General features: G+C 38.5%; 1 protein-coding gene across 1 annotated transcript in view; it reads left to right on the top strand.

The window, feature by feature from the left end:
- Nucleotides 1-12308, top strand: part of ASXL2 (ASXL transcriptional regulator 2) — a 185251-nt gene that overhangs the window by 51274 nt on the left and 121669 nt on the right. Inside the window, exon 2 of the mRNA XM_058287729.2 lies at nt 9505-9587. Coding sequence (XP_058143712.1) covers nt 9505-9587 — 83 coding nt within the window. The remainder of the gene's footprint in view (nt 1-9504; nt 9588-12308) is intronic.

The following is a 12308-nucleotide window of genomic DNA, read 5'->3' as shown; positions in this document are numbered from 1 at the left end:
GTTATATTTTTGCTCATTATGGAAGACAGAGCCAGGAATGCACCTTTTGAGGTATGGACCTGATCATAGACATGTGGAAACACAGAAATATACAATGTTTTTATATATTCTGCTTTCCTTTTTAGGCTTATTGGCTAGTTTTGTCATCAAAAACTAGAACTGTGTGTGACCCTTATAACATGATGCTTCCTCCACCCCCATCTAATCAAAGTAGGCAAATGACATTTCTGTATTCTGGTCAGTTTTTCTGCTTCATCAAGGAAGAACCAACCCATCATTCAGCAGAGGCATGGATTTTGTCTGGCAAATGCATGTTATTGTCAAATTCTTTGCTTTATATACAGATTTATTACTTTCTTCTTGAGCTTGGGGAATTGAGAGTTATATAGCTAAGTTCAGGTTATGCTACACTACTTATTTGGGTCTTAGTTACCATCCTGGTAAAAGAAACAACCTGTGCTCTTTCTTGGATTACTGTGATGTTTGTGAACTGTAAGGTAGTTATATGTCTTTAATATTTTTGTGAGCTTGGGGTTTTTAAAAACATATATACCGGCCTTTTGCATTTCTTAAACACTTTTTTTTTCATTAGAGAACTTCTGGGTTTACAGAACAATCATGCATAAAATACAGGAGTCTTATAGACCACACCATCAACACCACCTTTCTGTGATGTGGAACATTTGTTACAATTGATGATAGCCCTTTAAAAATAGTTGTAATTTTTTTAAAAACAATAGTTACCTTTGTTAACAACTGATGAAAGATTATTAAAATAGTACTACAAACTGTTGTCCATAGTTAACATTAGGTGTATTTTTCCCGTATAACACCATTATTAATGTTCTATATTTGTTATAATTCATGAGAGTGTTCTTCTATTTGTACACTTATCTGTTGTCCATTTTCTACAGTAGGGTTCACTGTGTTTTAATTTTTATTTTAGTAACATGACAAAAGGTTTTCCCTTTTAATCACATTCATCTATTTAATTCAGTGCTGTTAATTACAATTGCAATAAAGTGCTACCATCACCACCATCCATTTCCAAACCTTTACAATCAACTTAAATAGAAATCCTGTGCAGATTAAGTATCAGCTCCCCATTCTCTGAACTCAGTCTATCCCCTAGTTATCTATATTCTAGATTCTAACTCTGTGAGTTTGCTCATTACAGTTAGTTCATATCAGATTATACAATATTTATCCTTTTGTGTCTGGCTTATTTCCCTCAACATAATGTCCTCAAGGTTCATCCATGTTGTTGCATGCATCAGGACTTCATTCCTTTTTATAGCTGATTAATTCTATGTATAGAAACACATTTTGTTTAGACATTTGGTGGTTGATAGGTTGCTTCCATCTTTTGGCAGTTGTGAGTAAGGGTGCAGTGAACCTTGGTGTGCAGAATCTGTTTTAGTCCCTGCGTTCAATTCTTTGGGGTGTAAACCTAGTATCAGGATTGCCAGGGATATGGTAATTCTATATTTAGCTTCCTGAGGAACTGCCAAACTGTTTTTCACAGAGGCTGTACCATTTTTTTTTTATTTTTTTTAAATTTATTTCTCCTCTCCACCCCACCCAGTTGTCTGCTCTCTGTGTCCATTTGCTGTGTGTTCTTCTGTGTCTACTTGTATTCTTGTTAGCAGCACTGGAATCTGTGTCTGTTTTTGTTGCATCATCTTGCGCGTGGGCCTCCCCTATGTGGGGGACATCCCTGGGTGGCACGGCGCTCCTTATGCGAATCAGCACTGTGTGTGGGCCAGCTCACTGCACAGGCCAGGAGGCCCTGGGTTTGAACCCTGGACCCCCCCATGTGGTAGGCAGATGCTCTATTTGTCGTCCATGTTGAGCCAAATCTGCTTCCTGAGGCTGTACCATTTTACATTCCTGTGAATAGTGAATGAGTGTTTCTGTTTCTCCACATTCTCTCCAAAACTTGTAATATTCCATTTTTTGTTTTTTTTTTTATAAATAGTAGCCATTCTAGTAGGTGTGAAATGATATCCCACTGTGATTTGGATTTGCATAAAAATAAGTTCATTGCTTCAAAAAGAAAACTCCACATCCCTTAGCATTCCTTCCCCAGCCCTACATAACCATTAATCTAATTTCATCTTTATAAATGATTTATATATTACATTTATATAAATGGGATCATACAATATATAGTACTTTGTGTCTGGTTTCTTTCACTTAGCATAATGGTCTTTTTTTTGGTCTGATATTAATATTTTGTGTTGAAGAGGCTATTCTTTCTAAGTTGAGTGGACTTGGCAGTCTTGTCAAAAATCACTTGGCCATAATTTGAGGGTCTGTTTCTGAACTCTGAGTTCTCTTCCGTTTGTCAATATATCTGTCCTAATGCTAATTACATCCTGCCTTGACCGCTGTAGCTTTGTTATATGTTTTAAAGTCAGAAGTGTGAGTCCTCAGACTTTGTTCTTTTTTTTTTTTTTTTCAAATTGTTTTTGGCTATTCAAGGCCCCTTCCCTTTCCAATACATTTTATAATTAGCTTCCATTTCTGCAAAGTAGGATGTTGGAAGTTTGATTGGGATTGTGTTGAATCTATAAATCATTTTGGGTAGAATTGACATCTTAACAATATTTAGTATCCTAATTCATGAACAAATGTCCTTCCATTCATTTATGTCTTCTTTAGCGATGCTGTTTTACTTTTCTGTGTATAAATCTTGTACGTCTTTTGTTAAATTTATTCCTAGATATTAAATCTTTGAGTTACTCTTCTGAATGGAAATTTTTTTCTTGAATTCTTCCTCAGCCTGGTCATTACTAGTGTCTACAAACACTACTGATTTTTGTGTGTTGGTCTTGTGTCCTGCCATTTTGCTGAATTTGTTTATTACCTCTAGTAGCTTTGTTGTAGTTTTTTTTTTTTTTTTAATTTTCTATGTGTAGGATCATGTCACCTGCAAAGAGTAAGAGTTCTTTCCAATTTGGATGCCTTTTATTTCTTTTTCTTGCCTAATTGCTCTACCAAGACTTTCCAGTACAATGTCAAATAGTAGTGATGACAGTGAACATTTTGTCTTGTCCCTGATCTTAGTGGGAAAGCTTTCAGTTTTTCACCATTGAGTATGCTATTAGCTATGGGTTTTTCATACATACTTTTTTTCCTCCTTTAATTTTGAAGGAGCTTTAGATTACATATATGTTACATCGAAAAGACAGAGGATTCCATATACCTCAGCCCTCCCCCTCCCATGCTTTTCCCAATTAACAACATCTTTCATTAGTGTGGTACATTTGTTACAATTGATGAACATGTACTGAGGCATTGATACTAACCATGATCTGTAGTTTACATTATGGTTTACACTTTGCACTGCACAATTTTATAGGTTTTGACAAAATGCATAACGGCTTGTATCTGTCATTGCAGTGTCATGCAGAACAATTCCAGTGTCCCCAGAATGCCCCATGTTAAACCTATTCTTTCTTTCTTCCTCCCATCGGAACCTCTGGTGACCACTATCTTTATATCAATGTTACAAGTTCTTCCATTACTAGGATAAGTCTACTTTAGTCCATAGTAGTATTTGCCCTTTAGTTTTATCCTCAATCTTGAGGATTTTAGGATGGTGATGCCCACTCTGCTTCCATTTGAAAGGAGGCTTAGATCTCATGGGGCTGATGGTGGAACTGCCTTGCTTGCAGTTTTAGAGACTCTCTCTACTTTTTTTTTTGGGGGGGGGGTAGGCATTGTCCATCATTATCCTTTATTAGTTGTACTGAGTAAGTCCGATGGACTGGAGAGTAGATGTTGACAGCAACTCTGCTGAGATTCAGGGCTCAGTTGGCATATGAACATCTGGAAGAGTTAAGTCTATGGGACCTATATTAAATGATATAGTGCTAATTAAAGGTTCAATAAATGTGGCAAAAGATCCATGTCTAGGAAAATTATAAATGAGTCTAACTCTGATACATTGGGAGATAGGTTACTACATATTCCAGGGTAAGGCACACCGATGGGGTGCCGATTTCCTGGGGTTGTCTGCCCTGCCTCTAGTGTGTAGATGTCTCTGTAGTTCTCAGAAGCACCGCTGCTTGAGACACTGTTTACTGTGGCAGTCACTGTGGCAGTCAGTGACATCCTCTTGAGACATTCATAAGTGTAACCTCTGGAATGGCCTCCTGACTCACTTTGAAATCTCTTGGCCATAAAAACTCATTTATATTTATTATTTCCCCATTTTGGTGTAGGTCTTTTTCCAAATGCATCACTAGTTGGTGCTTGGTAATAATTCTTTGGTGCCAGGGAGGTACATTCCTGGGAGTCATGTCCTATATGAGGGAAATTGTAGTGAGTTTATTTGCTGAGTTTGGCTTAGAATGAGGCCGCATTTGAACAACAAGGAAACTTTCTTTCTTTCTTTTTTTTAAAGATTTATTTATTTATTTAATTCCCCCCCTCCCCCGGTTGTCTGTTCTCTGTGTCTGTTTGCTGCGTCTTGTTTCTTTGTCCGCTTCTGTTGTCGTCAGCGGCACGGAAAGTGTGGGCGGCGCCATTCCTGGGCAGGCTGCACTTTCTTTCGTGCTGGGCGGCTCTCCTTACAGGGCGCACTCCTTGTGCGTGGGGCTCCCCTATGCGGGGGACACCCCTGCGTGGCAGGGCACTCCTTGCGCGCATCAGCACTGAGCATGGGCCAGCTCCACACGGGTCAGGGAGGCCCAGGGTTTGAACCATGGACCTCCCATGTGGTAGGCGGACACCCTAACCACTGGGCCAAGTCCGTTTCCCAAGGAAACTTTCAGGAGGTAACTCTTAGGCAATATATATTACTAGGCTAAGTTTCACTTTCACAAGAACAAGGTTCATAAGATCTGTTATCTTTTATGTATTTTGACATTTTTTTCTGTATGCTTCCCCCAGTGTCTTTTTTATCCCCTGACTTTATTTTATGAAAAGCTTTAGGTTACAGAAAAGTCACATAGAAAATTAAGGGATTCCCATATATTCTCCCTTCTCCCCCACATCCTCCCCGACCAGTAATATCCTATATGAGTATGGTATATTTGTTACAATTGATGAACAAATATTGAAGCATTGCTACTAACCGTGGTCATTGGTTTACCTTACGGTTTATCTTTTTCACCATATACTTTTATAGGTTCCTACAAAATGTATAATGTCCTGTAACTGTCATTGCAAGATCATGCAGAACAATTCTAATGCCCCCAAAATGCCCTAGATTCTACCAATTCTTCCCTTCTCCTCCTCCTCCTGTCAGAACATATGGCAACCACTAAGTATCAATTTTTGAAGAATAAGGTTCATAATTTCATGCATTAATGTTGAGGGCATGACATACTGGCCTGTTTTCTTTTATTAGGAGCTGCCTATGTACTTAAGAAAAGAAGTTCTTGTCCCTCTGTTTGAGAACATAGCAGGATGGAAATTTAATATTTTCTTATTTATTGTGTGGGTCTCCATCCACTAAGATAACTGCCTGTGCCAAGATGAACACATTCATATTCCGTATAAAATGCCCCAGGTACACCCTTTCCCACATATCCCCCCATCACCCATGCCCTGCACCAGTGACCCTTCTCTACCATATTTGCCAAAAAACTCACACAGCAGTCCCACCATTGGAGTTTTGACCACAGTCCTACAAATCCCCAGAGTCCACCTGTTCCTTCCTTTAGTACCCCCCTCAGTTCTATGGGTGGCCCATCCCACCAATGCGATCCTCACTTTCCAGCATTGTTAGCCCCACTCCTGTCCCTGTACCACCACCAGCCCCCTCCACTGCCAAACCACCCCTTTCCATTTTATCGTGGGTTTTGTCCCTATTGAGCATTAGCTCACCACACTGTGCTTCCTTTCTGTCTCTTGATGACCTGTCTTTTAGACTCAAGCTCTCTGAGTCTGCTCAGTAGGCTTAGGTCCTGTCAGTGAAGTCATGAAATAGTTGTCCAACTTAATTCACCCAACATAAGCTCTTCAAGATTTATACATATTGTCACATGTCAGTACTTCATTCCTTCTTACAGCTGAGTGGTATCCCATTATATGTATATACATATATACTCTTTATCATGTTGAGGAAGTTTCCTTCTATACTGTTTTTCTAAGTGCTTTCATCAAGAAAGGCTGCTGGATTTTGTCAGATGCCTTTTCTACATCAATGGAAATGATCATGAGTGTTTTTTCCGTTTGTTTGGTTAGTGTGGTGTATTACATTAATTGATTTTTTAATGTTGAACCACCTTTCCATACCTGGGATAAAGCACCTGTTCATGGTGTATAAGTCTTTTAATGTGCTTTTGGATTTGATTTGCAAGTATATTGTTGAGGATTTTTCCATCTGTAATTATCAGAGTAATCTGTAATTTTCTTTTCTTGTATTATCTTTTTCTAGCTTTGGTATTAGGGTGATATTGGCCTCATAGAATGTGTTACATAGTGTTTCCTCCTCTGCAGTTTCTTGGAAGAGTTTGAGCAGGATTGGTATTAGTGTTTGGAATGATAGGTAGAATTCACCTGTGAAGCCATCTTGTCCTGGCCTTTTCTTTGTTGGGAGGTTTTTGATGACTGATTCAATGTCTTGTACTTTTTCTGGTGAGGTCTTCTATTCTAGAGTGAGTGTAGGTTTTTTTGTGTGTTTTAAGGAATTTGTCCGTTTCATCTAGGTTTTCTAATTTGTTGCCATGTAGTTGTTCCTAGTTACTATTGTAAAGGTAGTGCCTACTTTTTTAGCCATTTTCTTCTTTGGTTTTTATATGTCATATTTTCCTTTGGCTCTCTTTTCCTTTATTACAACCTCCTTTTCTGTACAGTTGATCTTTTGTGATGTATCTGACTGATGATGCCTTTCTCATTTCTATTTCTGTATATTTTTTAAGTACTTTCTTTGTCATTACCCTGAGGTTTATACCACATACCCCCCTACCTCTATATCCTACCGATTTGAAAAGATTCCATCTCAGCTTCAGTAGCATTTATGTTCACTGCTCCCATATCCCTCTGTTTCCCCTCTTTATATAGTTTTTGTCCCACTTTTACCAGTTTATATTTTGCATCTCCATTATCAGAAAATATGCCTTTTTCTTGTTCAATTGTATTCTGACTTTCATAGGCATTAAAGAGTAGAGTTAATATTGAGGGTACAAGTACTGTAGGGTACTGCATTTACCATTTTCCTTATTCTTGCTAGTGATCTTTATTTCTGAACACTAGTCCAAGCCAGTCTCTCTTGTCTTTTCCTTTCAGCCTGCAGAACTCCCTTTAGTAATTTTTGTAAGGCAGGTCTCTTGTTGATGAACTCTCTCAACTATGAATATTTTAAACTCTCCCTTGTTTTTTTCCCCCAAATACTCATTTATTTATTTATCCACCCCCCTTGTTGTTTCTGCTCACTGTGTCCATTTGCTGTATGTTCTTCTGTGTCTGCTTGTCTTTAGGCAGCGCTGGGAACCAATCCTGGGGCCTTCCAGAGTGGGAGAAACATGCTCAATTGCTTGCATCACCTCAGTTCCCTGGTCTGCTTGTGTCTCTTATTGTCTCTCCTCTGTGTCTCTTTTTGTTGTCTCATTTTGCTGCACCAACTCTCTGCGTGGGCCAGCACTCTGCGCGGGCCAGCTTGCCTTCACCAGGGGGCCCCGGGAATCGGACCCTGGACCTCCCATATGTTAGACAGGAACCCAGTCTCTTGAGCCACATCCACTTCCCTCTTCCTCATTTTTGAAGGACAGTTTTGCCAGATTAAGTATTTTTGACTGGCAATTTTTGTTTTTCAGTATCTTAAATACATCATACCACTACCTACTTGCCTCCATGGTTTCTGATGAGAAATTGGCCGCTCATCTTATTGAGGATCCCTTGTATGTGTTAGATCACTTTTTTCTTACTGCTTTCAGAATTCTCTCTTTATCTTTGGTATTTGCCAATCTTATTAGTACATCTTCCAGAATAGGTCTCTCCCTCACTTATTGCCCTGTTTTCTGTATACTTTTCATTTCTGAGACCCTCCTGTCTTACAGCAATTCAGTTTAAACCCCCCCCCCCCCGCCCCCAACTTTTGTTTTTGTTTCTGTCTCTGGGGTTGTTATCTGTTGATTGTCTTTTCCCAAGGAGTCTCCTGATTCCTTGTATAATGGGTGATTTTGGATTGTATGTTGACATTTTGATACTATGTCCTAATACTCTGGGTCTAGTTTAAATCCTATGGAGAATGTTGATTTTTGGGGATAGAGGTGGAAGAGAAGGATTGTTTAGGCTAGTTCAGGTTACAAGTTCTTCCACATTTCTATGCACTAAAATTCCAGTGACAGTTCAGTTTTAAAAGTCTTTGCACAGCTGTATGCATCTGTCTTGCATGTATGCCACCATTGGCTAGTTTGGCACTTGGACATTGATCTACTGGATAACTTGTTATTTAGGGTTGAATATACATTTTTCAATTTAGGGGTAAGCCCAAGAGTTTTTAGAGAATTTTATGGTATTTTCTTGATCTCCTTTTTCTTTGCAATTTCCCTGACATTTTTTGGCTCCCCTCTTTCTTGTCTTCTGGATAGGAAACCTGGGGTTTTAATTTCTCTGCTTTGCCCTATACTTTCTGTGACTGCATCTGCCTTCAATACCAAGTACCAGGGTGATAAAGAATATAAGCTATGAGGATATCTTCTCTACTTGCAGGACCTTGGTTTCGCTTGTCATAAAGTTTCTTCTTTCTTAGAGTTGTAGGTACCTATCCAACCATTGCTCATATCAGTGCCACAACAACTGGCACAGGACTGCCTAGGGTAGCGAAAATGGGGTAAAAACCCAGGGTATTTTCCCTTCTCCCTTAAGGGCTCCTATTCCTGCTTCTCAGACCAGAAAGAGAGGAATTCTCCTGGAGCTCTTTGGTCTGTGCTTAGCTGCAGTTCCAGGTTTGGGACCACGTTTGAGTCCAGGCCCGGAGATACCAGAGGAAACAAAACCGGGAAACTCCATTGTTTTTCAGTGGTACTTAGAGTTGTGGTTTCTACCACCAAGCACCTTCTGCCATTTTCAGTCTTCAGCTGCTTCATGCATTCTGTCCAAAACCAGAGCACAGATACCATTTTAATTTCATTATAACCTTATTATTCATTTGTTTTGGTTAACAATTTTTGGGCATCCATTCTCTGTAGGCACAGCTGGAATTACAAAGATGAGTAATCTCTAAGATGTTTACAGTAAGTCACTGCTAGGGGTGGAGTGTGGAGGCAGAGGCAGAAAATAAACATAATTTAATATGTTTAATGAATGATTGACTTATTAATCTTAGCCTGTAGATCCATTATTGCTTCAGGTTTTGTCTTATTGTTTGTGCCTGAGGGCATTTATATTTGTTAATTTTTCCCTTTTCTTACTGTAGATAAAGTCTCTTAATATGAATGTGCTGGATGTAATTATTGGATAAAAGTATAATAAGAGTATGAGATATAATTGTATATAATTATAAGAGAATAAAATAAGAATAAATAATTTATTATATTTATTTCTCAGGTCTTAGAAAAATATCCCAATACACCCATGAGTCATAAAGAAATTCTTCAAGTTATCCAGAGAGAAGGACTAAAAGAAATCAGGTGAGTTATTTAAACATTATCAGTAAGAACAAGAATACTTGATTAGAGTACTTGGTAGTATATAGTAGAAGTGTATTTTAGTCTTTAGACTGATTGTTTAGTAATAAGTGCTTTGTTAATTTCTGATTTATTCAGCTGTCATATCTTTGGAGTTCTGAGTCATAGCAAAGTTGCAAAATGAAAAGTAAGTAAAAAAAAAGTTATTAGTGAGAAGGAAGGTAGTTGTCTCTATGCACTTTAAGTTCTTAGGGAAGGTCTGGAGCCATCTTCAAGTCTTCATCTATCAATTCCAGCTTTTGATTTAATAAGCTTGGTCCTTAGCACCTAAAAAGTGCTCTAGTGAAGGGAGGTTGTTAAAGGTATACAAACAGTCTAGAAAGACGTGACCTTGACCAAAAAGGATAAAGTGGAAGAGATAAGTAAAGCAGATAATGTTCAAAATGTAATAGCCTGTGGTCAGTCAGTATGGGGCCAATGAAATCATACACTTTAATTTCTAAGAACCTTATTATATTACATTAGCACATAGTTCCTGTTCATAATCAAGACCCTCTGTCATCAAGGAATTTTAAAATTATTTTAAGTATGCTTTGTTTATTAAGACAGAAATGTGGGAGTCCTTTTTAAAGAGATTTTCTATGAGCTAGAAAAAGTCGCAGTGCTTTAAAACTGCCAATGGTGGTTCTTAGCTGGGGGTGATATTGTAATTGCCCTGGGGGGGAGTTCTGAATTTGGGATATAGATATATTTTTCTTATCTTTCTTTTTTTTTTTTGAGTACCAGGGTCTGGGAAGTGAACCCAGGACCTTGTATGTGGGAAGCCGGTACGCAACCACTGAGCCACATCAACTTTACGGAGTTGACTTTTTCATTTGTTTTTCATGTTGTTTGTTTTTGTTTTTTCAGGAGGCACTGGGAACTGAACCCAGGACCTCCCATGTGGGAGGTGGGTGCGCAACTGCTTGAGGCACATCTGCTCCCTGGGGTGTATTTTTGATTTTCACAGTGGCTGGGGAAGGGAGAACACTATGGCATTTAATGGACAGGTAACAGGGATGCTAAATATCTTGCAATGTGTTGGACAGTCCTTCACATTGAAGAATTGGTGAGCTAGTAGTGTTCCTGTTGAGAAACCTCAAGCTACACCCAAATATTTGTAAATAGACTCCAGTTTATTTTTTGATAGTCATTCTATGTTCTAGATTTTAATTCGTAGTGTTTTTCATTAGTATGAAATTCAATTTGAATTTTTTTGGTGGCCCTTCTTTTCTAAAGCAGTTAAAAACATTTAAAAAAAATTTATGTCCAAACTTCAATAGGCTTTGAATAAATTAGATTTTTGGTATAATAATATGAACCAGTAAACTGTCAGGTAGGATACTCAATTTGTATAATGTATGCCTCTTAAAAATTATATGTAAATATTTGTAAATTAAAACATTAAAATGTATTTAAAGAATTAACTTTTAAAAGCATCTATTGTAAATTATGCTAGATTTTAGTCACCCTTGACTGACTTTGTAATTCTGAATTTTTATTTGAATTGGATTAAATTTATTATATTAGGATTAATTAAAGCACAGTACCCATTTAATCACAGATCAGTTTGTACAGAGCTGTAGGAGAATAAGATAGTAATTTTGGAACTCTGAGGAACAAATTCTGCTAAGGTAAACCAATGTCTTTTTATAATACTGTTGGTTCTCAAAGAATAAGAATGAAGCAAGTGATTTCATTTCTTTCGTTAATTAGACTTTTGATACACTAAGTAAATACACCGGGAATCTGGGGTCTGGGGTCAGACTACATGAGTCTCTTCAGGTCTAAATGTTAACTGTAGTATTATGCAGCTATAACACAGTAAGGCTTTGTGATTTTAAACTTATCTGGGAAACGGACTTGGCCCGGTGGTTAGGCCATCCGTCTACCACATGGGAGGTACGCGGTTCAAACCCCGGGCCTCCTTGACCCGTGTGGAGCTGGCCCACGCGCAGTGCTGATGCGCGCAAGGAGTCCCGCACCACACAGGGGTGTCCCCCGCGTAGGGGAGCCCCACGCACAAGGAGTGCGCCCCATAAGGAGAGCCGCCCAGGGCGAGAGAAAGTGCAGCCTGCCCAGGAATGGTGCCGCCCACACTTCCCACGCCGCTGACGACAACAGAAGCGGACAAAGAAACAAGATGGAGCAAATAGACACAGAGAACAGACAACCGGGGGAGGGGAGTAAATTAAATAAATAAATCTTTAAAAAAAATAAAAAATAAACTTATCATCATTTCCAAGGAGCAGGCAAGAAGAAAAATAGTGAAGAAATAAAGAACAAGGTCAAAAATGAAGTGCTTAAAAAAAGTAGCGGGATTGTATTTCATCGGAAATTGCTGCTGGCTTCAGTTTGTGATAACAATTTACATGTAGTTATTCCTGGTTAGACCATGTTGTTATGGTTGTGCAGTTGTGTGACCATGAAACAACTCAAGTCCCCAGTAACAGACTAGACTTTTAAGTCTTACCTTAACCTCTCAGCATTATTTAACACAGCTCTGTCTTTTGTTAACTTTGATACCACAAACATTCCTACCTTTCTTTCTACCTTGCTGAACTCTCCTAAGTTTTTTGTGTTTTTTTCTGGTTACCTTGTCTTTTAACTTAAGTCCAGTTTTGCCCATTCCCTTAGCTTTGTCAATTACTGAAACTGCAGGGAAGTTACTTCCTATCTCACCCT

Source organism: Dasypus novemcinctus, chromosome 25 (assembly GCF_030445035.2).
Source record: "Dasypus novemcinctus isolate mDasNov1 chromosome 25, mDasNov1.1.hap2, whole genome shotgun sequence".
NCBI lineage: Eukaryota > Metazoa > Chordata > Mammalia > Cingulata > Dasypodidae > Dasypus > Dasypus novemcinctus.
The sequence above is the reverse complement of the archived record's forward strand: the minus strand, read 5'-3'. Positions and strand labels throughout refer to the sequence as shown.